The 17,237-nt window shown below is 32.3% G+C and overlaps 9 protein-coding genes across 9 annotated transcripts; 4 read left to right on the forward strand and 5 right to left on the reverse strand. All coding sequences in view use genetic code 12, as the record gives it.

The window, feature by feature from the left end:
* Window positions 1–126: 126 nt before the first annotated feature.
* Window positions 127–921, forward strand: DFJ63DRAFT_333921 (uncharacterized protein; the record flags this gene model as incomplete). Its single annotated transcript, XM_064907937.1, has 1 exon — window positions 127–921. One exon carries the CDS (start codon window positions 127–129, stop codon window positions 919–921), a length of 795 nt encoding a protein of 264 aa, XP_064763658.1.
* A 683-nt stretch (window positions 922–1,604) lies between these two features.
* HSE1 (ESCRT-0 subunit protein) lies at window positions 1,605–3,086 on the reverse strand (the record flags this gene model as incomplete). The annotated part of the gene is made up of 1 exon (XM_064905809.1): window positions 1,605–3,086. The coding sequence occupies one exon, from the start codon at window positions 3,084–3,086 to the stop codon at window positions 1,605–1,607; it is 1,482 nt and encodes a 493-aa protein (XP_064763659.1).
* Window positions 3,087–3,431: 345 nt separating this feature from the next.
* DFJ63DRAFT_333923 (S8 family peptidase) lies at window positions 3,432–4,814 on the reverse strand (the record flags this gene model as incomplete). Its single annotated transcript, XM_064907938.1, has 1 exon — window positions 3,432–4,814. One exon carries the CDS (start codon window positions 4,812–4,814, stop codon window positions 3,432–3,434), a length of 1,383 nt encoding a protein of 460 aa, XP_064763660.1.
* A 303-nt stretch (window positions 4,815–5,117) lies between these two features.
* Window positions 5,118–7,058, reverse strand: DFJ63DRAFT_68461 (S8 family peptidase). Its single transcript, XM_064909076.1, has one exon. It carries the CDS (start codon window positions 6,746–6,748, stop codon window positions 5,378–5,380), a length of 1,371 nt encoding a protein of 456 aa, XP_064763661.1. The 5' UTR covers window positions 6,749–7,058; the 3' UTR covers window positions 5,118–5,377.
* On the forward strand, window positions 7,058–9,092 carry DFJ63DRAFT_68601 (S8 family peptidase). Its single transcript, XM_064909080.1, has one exon. The coding sequence runs from the start codon at window positions 7,368–7,370 to the stop codon at window positions 8,751–8,753; it is 1,386 nt and encodes a 461-aa protein (XP_064763662.1). The 5' UTR covers window positions 7,058–7,367; the 3' UTR covers window positions 8,754–9,092.
* LAG1 (sphingosine N-acyltransferase) lies at window positions 9,093–10,893 on the forward strand. Its single transcript, XM_064909077.1, has one exon. The coding sequence runs from the start codon at window positions 9,432–9,434 to the stop codon at window positions 10,692–10,694; it is 1,263 nt and encodes a 420-aa protein (XP_064763663.1). The 5' UTR covers window positions 9,093–9,431; the 3' UTR covers window positions 10,695–10,893.
* Window positions 10,894–11,519, forward strand: DFJ63DRAFT_68464 (uncharacterized protein). The gene has a single exon (XM_064909078.1). The coding sequence runs from the start codon at window positions 11,093–11,095 to the stop codon at window positions 11,462–11,464; it is 372 nt and encodes a 123-aa protein (XP_064763664.1). The 5' UTR covers window positions 10,894–11,092; the 3' UTR covers window positions 11,465–11,519.
* On the reverse strand, window positions 11,519–13,131 carry DFJ63DRAFT_68598 (mitochondrial 37S ribosomal protein uS2m). The gene has a single exon (XM_064909079.1). The coding sequence runs from the start codon at window positions 13,011–13,013 to the stop codon at window positions 11,574–11,576; it is 1,440 nt and encodes a 479-aa protein (XP_064763665.1). The 5' UTR covers window positions 13,014–13,131; the 3' UTR covers window positions 11,519–11,573.
* A 764-nt stretch (window positions 13,132–13,895) lies between these two features.
* SBA1 (Hsp90 cochaperone) lies at window positions 13,896–14,899 on the reverse strand. Its single transcript, XM_064909087.1, has 2 exons — window positions 14,272–14,899; window positions 13,896–14,241 (listed from the first exon to the last, which is right to left on the reverse strand). The coding sequence occupies exons 1-2, from the start codon at window positions 14,708–14,710 to the stop codon at window positions 13,964–13,966; spliced, it is 717 nt and encodes a 238-aa protein (XP_064763666.1). The 5' UTR covers window positions 14,711–14,899; the 3' UTR covers window positions 13,896–13,963.
* Window positions 14,900–17,237: the final 2,338 nt, after the last annotated feature.

A 17,237-nucleotide genomic window follows, 5' to 3' on the forward strand; every position in this document is an offset into this window, starting at 1 on the left:
ACATAATAATACAATTTTCCTGTATACAGAGATATGATATTTTGTAGATACCTTTTTGAGCGAAAAGGGTTGAAAGGTGAGAGGAGGACAACTGATTTCAACAGGTGGTGTTTCAAACAAGTAAAGATGGCATCGATTAAATTAGATCAATTGGTTGATAAGTTGGTGGAAAGTGCTCCACCAGGGGAATTGAAAGAAGTTGGAGAAGGATTATCCAGTCTTGTTAGTTCTCCAGCTGTTATCAATGAATCATTAGAAAGTTATATTCAAAAGAATGGAGCTGTATTTTCAGGAAAATATATTGCTTCATCGTATAATAAAGATGAATCATCAACTAAGTATATTGATTATGTTTCTAAGAAGAAATTCAATGTTGATTTACAATCGAATCGAGTCACTGATATTGAAAGCTTTGTACCATCAGTAACATATCCCCCATATTTTGAAGATGTGGTTCTGACTTTAGAAACTTATGGAGAAGACCATTATCCATCAGGTTATGCATTCACTGTCATACCTGTTAGTTCTAGTTCGGTAAGAATCATAATAATAGGTCAAAGATTGAATAATGAGAATTATTATACTGGACAATGGAAATCAAATTATTTAATTGATGGATCTAATGTACTGGGAACCGTTAAACTTGATATCCATTATTATGAAGATGGGAATGTGAGATTAAACTTTGATGAAAAAGTATCAACAAGTTTGAATGGATCAATCACTGGATCTGAAATCGTTAATGTCATTAATAATGCTGAAAATAAAATCACGTTACAAATCGTGGATGATTTCAATCAACTTAATCAAAAGTATTTTAAGAACTTAAGAAGATTGTTACCTATAACCAGATCCAAGATCAATTGGGGTAATGCCATTGGTAATTATAGATTAGGTTCTGATGTGGTTAACAAACAATAGTATCTATTTTATTATTTACGTATTATTATTATTTTTATTAAATATCATTAAAAAACTTTATTATTATTATTATTATACAGCATTAAATAGTTTCTGATTCATCTTGATCTCTCCCTCTACCATTGATAAATAAACAAAACCATCACTTATCAATCTATCTTAGTTTATATAGCATCCAGACAATGAAGAATATCAGCAAGATTATACCAACGATTCTAGTCAAACTAGCATTTCTATTCATCACAGTTCTTAACTCTCCACTGGTTCTCTTCACCAGTTGCATCAATTGACCAAAATTATCATTTAAAGAATCTAAAATTGAATTCTCTTGCTGTATTGAACCATGAATATCATTATTAACCGTGTTTCTGAATTGATGAAGAGTATTGGCTAATTGATCAAATCTTTCATTGTTTTGCTCTTCTCTATGGGAATATAACGCATCACCCATCTCTAACCCTGATTTATACTATTAGATTATGAGTTGGATTCAATCAATCGTTCAACAACTTTGACTGTTTGACTGTCAAAAAAATTATTTTATTTTATTTTGATTGATGTTTGTTTGTGTGTTGTTCTGTTACGCGCGAGCATACAAAATTTAAGGTACGCTAAATATTAAGGGCTATGATATTTATTATAATTATTATATAAAATGCAAAAAGAGGATCAACTCAACTCAACTACAAGTTATTCACATCGGGGAATCTATCAATGTTCAGAAACAGTTGATAATCTTGAGTACCCACTCGTTGTGGCTGTTGCTGATGTGGTGGTGGTTGTTGTTGAGATTGTGGAGGTGGTGGTGCAGTATGATAAACATTATTCCCAAATCCATGACTAGTTGGTTGTTGCTGCAACTGTGAATCTGGTCCAAGACCATAACTAGAAGGATATTGAGGGAATGATGGTTGTTGTTGTTGTGGTGGTGGTGCATACTGTGTAGGGTATGCAGCTGGATATGGGATTGAACTATTTTGAAATGGATTACCAGTATTATTACTAACTGCTCTTTTTGAAATCAGGGAATCCATTAATTCATTATAATATTTCACTTCTGTATTCAATTGATTATTCAATACTCCCAATTCTTCCTTTCTAATATTATACTTATCAATAAACTTCCCTAATTGTGGTCTTAATGGAATAATCTCATTATATAATTCCGTTATTTCATCTTCATTAATTGAACTTGGATTAGCTGATGCTGTTGATAATATAGCTAATAATTTATCAATTTTCCTTTGATCAACATTTAACACTTTATTTTCTTCATTTAATTCTTGTTGAACTTGTTGAGGTGATTTATTTACTATAGGTGTAACATAATTTAACGGGAATATACCAATCTTACCATTGGGTAATGAACCTCTCCACCAATCTCTATAAACCGATTCAATAACCGTAATCACATCACCTTTCCTGAATGATAATTCATCTGCTTCATATGAAATCAAATCATAAAGAGCTCTTACTTTTGAAACTGTAGCAATAGTTTGAGTTTCAGGGGGTGGAGATCTATTAGGTTGAGATTGAGATTGATTATTATTATTGGTATCAGGTAATGGTTTTGAATTAAGGTACGACTTTTTAACCAGTTGTTCTTGTTCATATTCTTGTAACGACATCTTAAGTACTCTTTGTAACTCTTCATCTTCTTTTAATTTATCCTGCTTAGTAATTTGAGTCTTTTCTGGTTTACTGGGAGCTGAAGACGATTTAAAATATTGAGAATATTCCGTCTTCACTTTATTATAAGCATCAGTCATAGGTTTTAACGATGGATCATTCTTAAATTCATGATATAATTGATCAATCACTTCCACTATCTTATATTTAACTGTTTTATGTAATCTAGAATCACCTTTTAATTTCTTAATTAAATTATCTTGTAAAAATGATCTGGAAGCAATCTCTTGTTTCATACGAGATCCACAATTTTCAGCTACCGATGTCAAAAGTGACAATGTTCTTAAGATCACATTAGCATCCTTACTGGATAATTTAATCGTTATTAATCGAATGGCTTGTTTTGTAGCTTCTTCTGGATTAGCAGATATCTTATCGCATACATCAAGAATATATTGCCAATTATCAGCAGTTAATGTCGCATCAGTGGCTCTATTGATAAGATTTTCCAACAGTATGGATGTCGGTTTATACATCGTGGATATGGATGGATGAAGTTGTCGTCTAGAATGTATGGGATACTTTCTTCTCTGTGGCAAACCCATTACACTGTGTTAAAAATAAGTTGTGTATTTTTGCCCCAGTCCAAAAAAAATCAATCAGCCTTCTTCCCTCTCCTCCTTCTTTCTTTGTTCTCCTTTTTTTAGATATGGTCGTGTGTGTGGACAATTGCAAATTTATTATACAAACATTATCCATAATAGAGTGTTTAAAGTTATATAATATTTACCACTTAGAGATATTGAAGTAGTGACTTAACTTAGGAAACTACACAGATAAAATAGATAATATAATATTTAATTCTCTAAATAAATAAAACTCTACTTCCAAAATTCATCAAGATTACCTCCTGCTCCATTAAACGCCAACAAATTTGGTGAATCTGATTTCAATCCTTTAAGAACTCCTTTTGTGGCATACTTGAGTACCCTATCCTTTAAAGCCTTTGGTTCTAACAACTTTGTAGTATATTGCGACTCCAAATCTGGTTGAAGTGATAAATAGTATGACAAAAGACCTGTCACATGTGGATTTGACATTGAAGTACCTGACAAAATTAAAGAGAAACCATCTTTAAAAGTAGATTCTATCTCAACACCTGGAGCAAAAATATCAACACAAGAGCCATAATTTGAGAATGAACCCATGGTATTATTCACATCAACAGCACCAACAGTAATGGGCCCCGATGTTCTAGCTGGTGATACATGTGAAGCATCTTGAGCTCCATTCCCAGCAGCAACAGATACATGTAACCCTGCTTCAATGAGAGCATTTGCACCAGAATCTAAAGCTTTGGATGCTGGTTCAGTAAGAGAAACATTGACAGTAGATCCCTTAAATCCTTTTTTTTTATTTTTAACATTTTTTTGATGATCTAATGCGGCAAATTCAAACCCTTTTAAAAGATCAGAAATATTAATAAAGGGGACAGGGGGTACCACACCCACTGCTACTAACTCAACTTTCTTTGCAATTCCAAAGGTCTTCGAACCAATAACACCAGCACAATGCGTCCCATGACCATGTACGTCTTTCTCTTGATGAGGTTCAACCAATGCTTTTCCCCATCTAGCCCGCCCTTCAAAATCTTCATGTTCAATCATGATTCCAGTATCTACAACATACGCAACTACACCTTTACCACCTTGATCGTCATAAAGGTATTCCTGTTTTGGATGGGGTTCTCTATGGCTACCTGCAGCCAATCCCCACATAGCATTCTGTTGAACTTTAAATTCATTGAGATAGACTTCCGAATCGGGTTCAATATATTGTATAGCTGGGTCTAATTGAATCAATTGTAAGAGCGATTCAGGAAAGTATCCAAAGTAACCTGAAAATATATCCCTATTCTCATTATCATTGCCAAAATTGAAGAAATCTAATTTGGAATTCGAATCATCCAGAGAAACCATGAACTCATATTTCTTCTGTATCCACAGTTGATGAATCATTCTCTCTTCAGCAGTCAATCCTTCCTTGTACACTATAATATAGTTATTTGGAATAACATTCTTACCAGAATCTGGGTCAGAATAGAGTATTGGAGCCATAGAACTGTCAATTTGTTGGTACTGTTGTCCTAACTTAGCATCAACAGTAGCTTTTTCAAAACTGAAAAAGTCCTGAAGATTTGGAATAACTAAACCATATGCCAACGTGAAAGTTAAAGCGAAGTATATAAGATTTGCTGTGAACATTGTATACTGGGAAAGAGTACATTTATTTCCATCGGGTAACATGATTAGAAAATATCCTCATTTAAGTATTTTTCTATTATGATACCAGGTGGAGCTAGAATCCTCTAACAAGAGTCTATTACTCACCCTATTTGGACAGTTTAAGGTTTAAGGATTGACTTATCTGTTCTATTTGATATCAGTTTGGCTGTGCAATAATTGTTAAAACCTTATTTTTAAATTTGGAGCCGTTCAATTTAGAGCGTTTTAAAGCATTTGTCTCTGATAGGAAATTTGCGTTCAGTATTCTATAAGCGCTTTTTTATCAAGTCATGAAAATAACCTTTCTAGTTATTCCTTGAGGGCCATGTGGCTATCAAGTTCTATTAAATGTTTTATTAAATGTTTTATTAAATGTTTTAGTTTCCCAAACTACAAAGCTTTAACATATGAAAGAAAGCTGACTAAATAATTTAGACTTTTGAGTCAGTAAATTGCGCTGCAAACCTACCCCAAATTTTATTAAAAATATGGCTATAAATTACAGAATAAACTTTAATTTCTACGGTTGTACGGTAAGTTTCCTATTTCCAAAATTCATCAAGGTTGCCTCCAGCTCCATTGAACGCCAATAAATTTGGTGAATCTGAGATCAATCCATTGAGAACGCCTTTTGTGGCGTACTTAATTACTCTATTCTTTAATTCTTTTGGTAACAATAGCTCTTTAGCATATTCTGAATTTGAATCAGGTTGAAGTGATAAAAAGTATGACAAAAGACCAGTAACATGTGGAGCTGCCATTGAAGTACCTGTCATATTAGCAGAAAATCCTATTATATAAGTTGATTCTACCTGAACTCCTGGAGCGAATATATCAACACTGGAGCCATAATTTGAAAACTCAGCCATAGTATTATTTAGATCAACAGCTCCAACAGTAATAGGACCAGAAGCTCTAGCGGGGGAATATTTTGACGCATCTTTCCCACTGTTCCCAGCCGCAACAGATACATGTAATCCTGCTTTCGTAAGGGCATTTGCAGCTGAATCCATGGCCTTTGAATCACCTCCACCAATAGAAACATTGACGGTAGAACCCTTGAATCCTTTCTTCTTATTTTCAATAGTTTGTCGGTGATCCAATGCCGCAAATTCGAACCCTTTAATAACATTAGATGTGAACACAGTTCCGGGAAGATAACCTACATTCACCGCCACCAACTCAACTTGCTTTGCGATACCAAAGGTCTTAGAACCTATAATACCAGCACAATGGGTTCCATGTCCAAAAATATCTATCTCTAAATACGGAGGGCATATGGCTTTTCCCCATCTTGCCCGTCCGTCAAAGTCTTCATGTTCAACCATTATTCCACTATCAATAAGATATGCAACTACACCTTTGCCTCCTTGATCATCGTAAAGGTATTCAGGTTTATGATCATGGTTTCTGTGACTAATTGCCGAAAGTCCATATGAAGCACCTTCTTGGACTCTATAATCATTGAGATGGACCTCCGAATCGGATTCAATATATTGTATAGCTGGGTCTAATTGAATCAATTGTAAGAGTGAATCAGGAAAGTATCCAAAGTATCCTGAAAATATGTCTCTATTCTCGTCATCGTTACCAAAATTGAAGAAATCTAACTTCGAATTTGTATCATCCAGACTAACCATGAAGGCATATTTCTGCTGTATCCACATTTGATGAATCATTCTCTGTTCTATTGTCAATCCTTCCTTATACACTATAATATAGTTGTTTGGAATAATATTCTTACCATAGAGAATAGGAGCCATATGACTTTCAATCCCTTGAAGCTGATCATCCTCTGAGATAGTCTTTAGAATCAGTTTATCAAAACTAAAGATAGTTTGAATATTTGGGATGACTAATCCATGAATAGATTTAACAAAGAAACAGAAATATATGAGAGGTTTTAATAACATTGATGACAAACTATCTGCGGCCTTAATGTTATTGAATTTAATAGTGTGGAACCATTCAGACTTAAATGTTTTTCCATTTTGAAATTATTCATTCTGAACCACTTCTAATTTAAGTTTTTTTTATAGATAGTATATGAACTAAAACTCTAAACCTTAAAATTCAATAAATATAAATGATTCCCTTCTATTTCATAATGTAGAATATTCCAGGCGTTTTTTTGCAGACTAATTTTTGTAGCCGCGCGGCCTATTGGACTCAATTACAGTAATTAATTAATTGGTTGTTAAAAAAAGAGCAATTTTTGTAATTAAAGTTTAAGGCAACGGCTTCAGGTTTGTATAGAATGCTTTCTATACATGTTTGTTAAATGCATCAAAGCCAAGAAAAGGATAATACCGACATAAATTGTAAAATTCGGTGCTAAATACTCCTCTCACATGTAATCTAGATTTCAACTTTGCTGATAAGGGGCAGATATACTATTTGTCAGCTACTGAGATTAGGGGTCAAAAATATTATTCCTAGGGATTTACCCCTTAAGTTAAAGATTGATATAAGTATAGTTGATTTGTCCTTTAAATCAATATAAAGGCGCTTAATTATAGTAAGAAACGGATAATGTTAGCCAGAGGTCTCGTATACTTTACAATATATATTAATTTGGTTCAAGGGCTAGTCATCCCAAATATTCAAACTATCTTTAGTTTTGATAAACTGACTGTAAAGACTATCCCAGAAGATGATCAACTTCAAGAGATTGAAAGTCATATGGCTCCAATACTCTATGCTGATCCAGCTTCTGGTGCGAATGTTATTCCAAATAACTATATTATAGTGTATAAGGAAGGATTGAATGCTGAAGAGAGAATGATTCATCAAACATGGATTCAAGAGAAATATGATTTTTTGGTTGCTCTGGATGATTCTAATTCCAAATTAGACTTCTTCAATTTTGGTAACGATGATAAGAATAGAGATATATTCTCGGGCTACTTTGGATATTTTCCTGAATCGCTCTTACAATTGATCCAATTAGACCCAGCTATACAATACATTGAACCAGATTCAACCCTTAATATCTGGAACTATGTAGTTCAGGAAAATGCTACTTGGGGTTTGGCTGCAGGAAGTCACAGAGAACCACATCCAAAGCAAGAATACCATTATGATGATCAAGGAGGTAAGGGTGTAGTTGCGTATGTTGTGGATACTGGAATTAAGATCGAACATGAAGATTTCGAAGGGCGGGCAAGATGGGGAAAGGCCTTGGTTGCACCCTACCAAGAGAAGGACTTCTTTGGTCATGGTACCCATTGTGCTGGAATAATTGGGTCCAAGACCTTTGGTATTGCTAAGCAGGTTGAGTTAGTAGCCGTGGGTGTGACACGTCCTGATGCATTCGTTACTGTATCTGATACGATCAAAGGGTTTGAGTTTACTGTTGCAGATTTTAGAAAAAATCTTGAGCGGAAGAAGAAAGGATTCAAAGGTTCTACTGTCAATGTTTCTATTGGTGGAGACGACTCCAAAGCTTTGGATGCATCTGCTAATGCTCTTAGTAAGGCAGGATTACATGTATCACTTGCTGCTGGTAATGCAGCTGATGAAGCATCAAAATTTTCTCCAGGTAGAGCATCAGAACCTATTACAGTTGGTGCCAGTGATGTGAATAATACCATGGCATGGTTTTCTAATTTTGGTAAAGGTGTTGATATTTTTGCACCCGGGCTTGATATTGAATCTACTTTCAATGAAGGTTTCTCTGAAGTTATGTCAGGTACTTCAATGGCAGCTCCTCATGTTACTGGTCTTTTATCTTACTTTTTATCACTTCAACCTGAATTAGAGTCTGAATATTCTACAAAATTATTGTTACCAAAAGAATTAAAGAATAGGGTACTCAAGTATGCCACCAAAGGAGTTCTTAATGGATTGAAATCAGATTCACCAAACTTATTAGCATTTAATGGAGCTGGAGGTAACCTAGATGAATTTTGGAAATAGTAATATATAGTCAAATAAGAGAGAGAGATATACAAAGAAAACTCAAAGACATATTTGTAAGGTCTTATGTACCACTCGTGGAGCAATAAAAATAATCATCGCACTATAGTTAAACGGTTTTTAAGATTTCAATTACGAAATTACGTCAATTTGGTTGACTTTTAACTATAATGGATCTAAATACAATAGATTATACTTACCCCTATTTCAAAATACCCTATAAGAATATCGCACCTTTGTTAAGTTTAGAAGTCGCACTAGCAGTAAATAATGGTAAAGTCGGCAACTATAAATTTAGTATGATAAAATTGAGCGAACATCCCCGGTGACAATGTTTACATTTCATGATACCAAAACAAACATGAGCTCTAAATACAAAAATTATGGTTTAGATGAATATTCAAAGTGACAACCAATCATGATTGATCATTTTGAAATGACCCTATTATCAGAAATGGTCTAGTCCCTAATGAATACCCTTTTCACTTATTAAATATTCATATAGAAGAGGTGTGCGACATTTATTCTCTATTTTTTCTGATTTTGAATGAGTAAGAATCATCACAAATTTATTTTGTTGAAAGAAATTATAAAAAGGTAAACATTGGCACCAAATTTGGATTGAAACTTTGATAACTTCCTTTCACTAGAGGTCAAGACTTTGTAATAACCGTCACCATGTCATCAAAGGAAGATAAGGATTCACAATCGCTTCATCCAGACTCCGCCACCACCCATCGTCGTAGAGGTTCGTCGATTGGAAAGATTAATGTGGGTGATACTGGATCTCCATCATTTTCAACTATGCATACTTCAAAAGTTCAAAGAAAGAAATCTGAAGCTAGAATATTGGAATTAAGTGAAGAATCTAAATCCGATGCTGCCATCGTTAAGAAAATCTATGTTGCATTCACAGAACTTGCTTATAGACATACTTGGATTGTTCCATTCATAGTATTAGCTCTTTCATTGGCAACTTTTTATTTATCATCTCCCGAAAGTGAAACTCATCAATTCTTAGCAAAGTTGATGATTCCATCCTATAAGATTGAAGGAACTGATCAATATGGAAAAGGGGTAAATGATTTTTACTTTGTTGGTTTCTATTCTATCTTTTTTACTTTCACCAGAGAATTCTTTATGTGTTGTATCTTAAGACCACTTGGTCTTTACTTTGGTCTTAAAAAGGAAGCCAAACTTAAAAGATTTATGGAACAAACTTATGTAAGTTGTTATAATGCTTGTTCAGGTCCATTTGGTATTTGGATTATGTCTAAATTACCTATTTGGTTATTTGAAACAACTCCAATTTATGAAACTTATCCTCATTTTACTCATGATATTTATTTCAAAATTTATTATTTGGGTCAAGCTGCATTTTGGGTTCAACAATCTATTGTATTAGTGTTACAATTAGAAAAACCAAGAAAGGATTTCTATGAATTAGTTTTCCATCATATTGTCACTATTGCATTAATTTGGAATTCTTATAGATTTCATTTTACTTGGATGGGTCTTGAAATTTTCATTACCATGGATGTTTCTGATTTCTTCTTAGCTTCATCAAAGAGTTTGAATTATGTTAATTTCCCTTATACAGGTCCATATTTCTTAATGTTTGTCTTTATTTGGATTTATCTTAGACATTATGTTAACTTAAAAATCTTGTATTCAGTCTTAACTACCTTTAAAACTGTTGGTGAATGGGAATTAAATTGGGAAACTCAACAATATAAATGTTATATTTCTCAACCAATTGTATTCTTTTTAATTGCTGCTTTACAATTGGTTAATATATATTGGTTATTCCTTATTTTCCGTATCTTATGGAGATATGTTTCAGTTGATGGTGGTCCACAAGATGAAAGAAGTGACGATGAATCTGAATCAGACACTGAATCTGATGAAAGTAACGAAGAAGAATCAAAGAAAGTTCAATAGATTTTGTTTTCATTCTGTCGTTTTTTGTTAACTTCAACTTATAGTAAAGTAGAAAAATGCCTCTATTAAAGGGCTACAATAACTAACATATATAATATTCATTTAACCTCCTCTAAATAAAGTCTTATAATAATAATTATCATAATTCAAGACTTCTCATTCTTAATATTTAATCTTTCAATATCTAATCTTAATATAATGTTTCATGTTTCCATATTTATAAAATAATTATTTACATAAAACTGGTAGTGATTTTTTTTTACAACTTGCAGCTCGCGGCATGGATGTAAAGAATATCAAACTTCCAAAAACAGATCAATTATAAATTTAAATTATTATACTCTTCTACTTATACTTTTCAGCTCCCTTTGATTATACATTTAGGACAATTCGAAGGTATGATTCAAATAACTGAGAAGGAATTGTTAGAATATCATGCAAATATATTCAATCCATCCATCCCAATATCGGAAATAACAGACTATATAACGAATAACAAAAATATACTACGAAATCCAAATAATTCAGAACCACAATTCAAACCCAATTTATCTAATCTAACAGTAGATCCAGAAACACTTGATGAATACTTCAATTCAAATCGAAATGAAATCCTTAAGAATGAAGAAGTTCAAAGTTTTATAGAATCACAACGAATTCACAAGGCTGATTTCTTAGCTGAAATTAAACATAAAGGTTTATCACTTAAACATAATCCTCCTCAACAAGGTCAAAAATCAGAATCTACTAGGAAAGTACTTAATTATTAGGTATATTGGTAATATTATAGAGCAATCAAATGCATATTTATTTATTTACTTATTTACATTGACTCTATTTGTCCTATGTACAGATTATTTATTATCGTAAGTATACAATTTAAGCACTAACAGGTATTGGTGCTTCTTGTTCCGATTTTGGAGCTTTAACATTCTTAACAAATGAATTTGTAGTTTTAGTCTTTGATTCATCATAAAATTTAATCGTTTCTAATCTATCATTTAAACCTTCTTCAGCAGATTTAGATAATATACCAAGCATTAAAGTTGATGATCTGATTGAATCATCATTACATGGGATTGGATAAGTTAATAATGATGGTTCCATATCAGTATCACATAAACCTATAGTTGGAACTCTCAGTAACAGACATTCATTAATACAATTTCTATTTTCAACTGGATTTAAAATAACCACTAAATCAGGTTTAATTAATTTTTCAGCTTCAACTCCTAAATATCTCCCAGTTGGTTTATTAGACATATCTATTTCCATTTTATTTTCTCCTTGAATTTGTTTAGTTACTTCAGTATAATTTGTTATCATACCTGGAATCCATCTTTTAGATACATAATAACCTTTTGATCTATTGGCGGCTTCTTCTAAAGCACGATGTTGAACCCAATTCTTAGTAGTTCCAACAAATAAAATAATACCCCCTTTTTTAGATACACCTTTAATAACATTACAAGCTCTTTTAAGTGCAACTATAGTTTCATTTAAATCAATAATATGAATACCATCATATTCTCCATAAATAAATGGTTGAGTACTTGGTCTCCACATAGCTTTGGAATGACCCAAATGACATCCAGCAGCCATTAATGATGCAATAGTGGTTTCTTTGATTTGTTTTGGGTTGGTTATATCATCTCTTGGTTTATATATATTGGATAATTTAGACCCTAAATTACCTGATTGACGAGAATGAGCAAGTTGTCTTAAATAAAGTTCTTGTTCTGAATAAGCTTTATGATCAGCTGTTGGTTTTAAATTTGGAAATTGAGTCATATAAGATGATGTGGCAGTTGAAGAAAGTTTTTGAGAAATTTCTGAATTATCATTACTAGGTTTAGATGTTTCACCACTTTCAATAAAATTATTTGGTTTAATGGCCCATGGTCTATTAAAGATTTCACTATAAGGTAAATTCATATTATTTATCATAAATTCTTCTAATTCTTGATCTAATTGTTTTACTTTATCTTGAGGTAAATTTTTTAAATCTTGTTGAAGTTTTTGTAATCTTGAATTGATTAAATCAGATGGGATTTTATTTAATGATGTGATTAAATCAGTGGTTTCTCTGTTTAATTCTCTAAGAGCTTTAGCTCTTGCTATTTCTTCTTCATCTTTAGCTAAAGCATCTGCAATAACCTTTTCACGTAATTCCTTTTGAGATAATTGAGAAATATCAACTTCACCAGTAGTAGTGGCCGTAGTAGTAATAGAATTAAATCTTATACTACCATTCCAAGAAGGTGAGGACCTGGTTAAGACTCTCTTTATAGGCAACCCTGTTCTACTGAATTTCAACATTGTCAGCCTATTGGGGTTGATTGATATCTTCGTACGATAAATTTAAATATTTGATTTCAATAATTTTCAAAATCTTCTTTGGTAAATTTTTCACTATACCAAAAATCAGAAAAAAATAGTTTTGTGCACGACCTCGGTTGGTTTTCCTGCATAAAACCAACTAGTATCAAAATACATTTAACTGTTTGAATTAAGCAACAACTTATCATATATGATCAATGGATTAATGCTGATTAATGCTATGTTATGAGAAGAAATCATTAGAAGATTGTATATTATGTACTATAAATGAATTGAAATTATCAAAGGTTGAAGATTCCACTGCGATTATTGTAATTGCCAATCGTCAATTGTATGATAATTTATCATATAATAAATCAATCCTTTCATATCAAAATATTAATATCATAGAAAGGATTCAAATTGTTCATATTGAATCATTTACGGAATTGATTGAAATTATCCGGAATTGCTTTAATGGAAAATTAGCTAGTCTTGGTGTATTATCATTATTTGGCGTAATTGATGAGTTTTTAAATGAAGGTTCAAATGTTGATGATAGTGAGTTTTTATCATCATCGTTATATACCTCTAGAAGTTTAGATTACGCGTGTAATCTATTATTTAATCTCCAAAGTTATCAATATTGTAAAATATTTATGTTTGGAAATCAAGATATATTAAATAATAATGAATGTTTTATTCCTATTGAAGAAAAGAAATTGTCCAATATTAATGATTCATCGGTTAAGATGATCCCATTATCTTTAGTAATTAGAAAATGGATACAAGATCCCCTTTCAATCAATAAATAAGAATAATTAAAAAGAAAACTTTAGCTATAAATATGTATACATATATGTAAATAATGTAAGAAAATTAAATCAAACATGAAAAATTTTATACAAATTATTGATTTAGAAGAGTAACAAGTGAGATAAGCAATATGCTTATTCAGTAACTTCTTCAACTTCTTCTTCATCATCATCATCTTCATCTTCATCTTCATCTTCATCGTCATCTTCTTCATCATCTTCACCAAGTTTAGCACCACCAGCTTGACCTAATTGACTTGCTAAAGCACTAATATCAAAGTTTCCTGGTAAACCACCTGGACCTCCAGCACCTCCAGCACCTCCCATTAATTGTGAGAAATCAAATCCACCGGCACCACCAGCGCCACCAGCACCGGCCATTAATTGTGAAAAATCTAAACCACCTGGAGCACCTCCTGGACCTCCTGGACCTCCTGGACCACCTGGACCACCTGGACCACCAAAGTTCATCATATTAGCAGTTTCATCTTCTTGTTCAGGAACTTCATTTTGTTCATCTTCATCTACCCATTTATCAAAATCAGTTTTAATATAATGATATTTTAATTTTTGTTTAGTTAATCTTGGCCAAAATTCTTCTTGAGCAGTCTTCTTTCTAATAACTAAATAGATATGAGAACCACTTTCAGTATTTTTATGAGACTTTTCAGGATCAACTTCATCAAAGAATTCGATATCCAAGTTATAATGATTACTATTATCTTGTGAATCAGCGGTTAATTTTAAATGAGTTGAAGTTAAATCTAATTTAATATTAGTTGGATCAAGAACTTCAATGGTAACATAAAGAACATTTTTGGATTCATCAGATTCACTTGAACGTTGAGCCCATAACACATTTGGAGTGACGGTAGTAGCCATTTTGATTTGATTTAATAATGATTGTTCAATGGTTTTCAATTGCTATTATAAAATTCAAATTAAATCAAATTTAGAAATGTTTTTCAACAAATATTTAATTTCAGTTTTTCCTCTCTCTCTCTCTCTCTCTAAAAATAATATGGAGAAATTTTCAGTTGGCGGTTGATGTTGAAGTTTGGTGGTTCGAGAATTTTCTACTGATGTCTTTAGTGAGAAATAAAGTTAAACTTCGCAGTAAATTTAGTGGAACGTGCGGGGGGCGAACCATATTTATAGCGACAACAAAGGAATTAATACGTACTGATAAAACTTTTATATATTTTAAACTCTAACAAACAGACAAGTTGTATAACTAAATAAATAAAGAAATAAAGTAAATCAATCTTCTACATCGTCAATAAGTTGTAAATATTCATAGTAGAACGCAATTAACTGCAAGTGCGAATCAATTGGAATCACTTCATTAACACCATGAGCATGAGCTTCAACTGTAGTAGAAGCTCCTGGTCTATATCTAAAGATATGTTTGGTTAAATCCCAATAATATCTAGTATCAGTATTACCAGTGGCAATACCAGGAGCAACCACAATTTCTTTTCCATGATGTTCAGATTTTGGATCATTAAACGCAATTTCTTCATAAACATGTCTAATAGTACCAGCAAATAATTCCCAAGTCTTTCCTGTAGTTGGAGTGATTGGGGCAGGTTCTAATTCTGATACTTTTTCAACTGTAAAGTGACCCTTGAGAGTCTTTGGTTTGATTTCTTCTCCATTATAAACTATTCCAAGATCAAATTTAGTTGCAATCAGTTTAACATGATCTAAATCTCTTTGAACCACATCATCAGTATTACTTTCAATAGCAACTCTATGATTAATATCAATCTCAACATATTCGGGTAAAGCATTTGATTTAGCACCTCCATGAATAATATCAATGGCTTGAGTAGTGGTAATAAGATATCTACTTAATAATGATTTATCATGAAGATATTTAATAGCTTGATTCTTTGAAAATGTATCGAATTCAGCTCTTAAGATAGCCACTCTAACTCTGGGATCTAAACTTTTAGAATGAACAGCAATACATTGATATTCATGGAATGTAGGATTAATTGGAGTGAAAAATGCTTCAAAGGGATTATTTTCAATTTCTTCAATAAGTTGAGAAATAATTCCAATTGATGTATGATCAGGTGGAACTGATGAATGACCTCCAGGAGTATTTAATCCAATAATTACATCAGTTGAACCCTTTTCACCGGTACCAGGTAAAGCTAAAAGAACATCATTTTCATAAGCTAAACTTTGACCCCCTTCATCAACTACAGAATAAAATGAATCCTTTCCATATCTATCAATAAGAACATCAGCAATGGCGGCAGCACCTCGTGGACCTCCAATTTCTTCATCAAATCCAAACCCATAAATAATAGTTCTTTTAGGTTTAAATCCTGATTTATAAAGTTCTTCAGCTGCTTCTAATAATCCAATTAATAAATTCTTACAATCAGCAGCTCCACGACCCCAAACTTTATCACCATCAAATACACCATCATAAGGAGGATAAGTCCAATCTTTAATGGTATTATCTTGAGTTGGAACCACATCTTGATGAGCAGTTAAGAGCACGGGTTTGAGATTTTCTGACCCTTCCCAAGTTATAATTAAACCCCAAGAATTAGCCGTTTCAATTTTAAAATGTTTAAATACAAGAGGGAAAGTTTCTTTTAAATAAGCATGGAATGGTTTAAATTTATCTTCCCAAAATTTTGGATCATCTTCAACCAATGGACTATCATCAAATACATCAGTTTTAACTCGAACTGAACCTGCTAATTTCTCAGCTGATTGATTTCTAAAAGTTACATCCAGAATAATCTTAACCACAGTAGAATTATCTTGTAAGTAAGATTTAGGTCTAGCATATTCATACAGTGGACATCTATCTAATAATTCAGGGGAAATCTTATGATTGAAAAATGGTTGAATTTGGCTATCTGTGAATTGAGTATAATAGTATACAACGAGGAGAACTATACTAATACCCGAGAATAAACTCAAGAAATGAGGTTTTCTAGATCCTTTAGCAGTGGAATTATCCATCCCTTTCAAGTCTAAGTTATAATTCATGATTATAATTACTCAATTGATAGTGGGTTCCGAAATAATTATTAATTGTGAAATAAAAATTGTGGTTTTAAAATGGTGTCCCCCTTAAAGTGTGTTTCGTTATCTAAAGGAGAAAATTATGACATATCCGAGGGAAGAGGTGAGGATTCCGGTTATGATTGCAGCATAATGATAGTATAATAATTGTTAGTTAATTGTTCTGTTATCATGCAGGAATAATTGGTCGGGACTAAAGTACTGTATATAGCTCTATCAAAACTGGAGTAAAAATAGAACAAACAAAGCAAAGCATAGCAAACTAATAAAACTACAATAACTTAAAATTTACCATTAATGATTCGAATACAGATTTTGTTTTTAATTTGTTAACTTAAGATATAGAGAGCTTTTC

The sequence above is a fragment of the Scheffersomyces coipomensis genome (assembly GCF_036884675.1).
Source record: "Scheffersomyces coipomensis strain NRRL Y-17651 chromosome Unknown DFJ63scaffold_2, whole genome shotgun sequence".
In the NCBI taxonomy this organism is placed as follows: Eukaryota; Fungi; Ascomycota; class Pichiomycetes; order Serinales; family Debaryomycetaceae; genus Scheffersomyces; species Scheffersomyces coipomensis.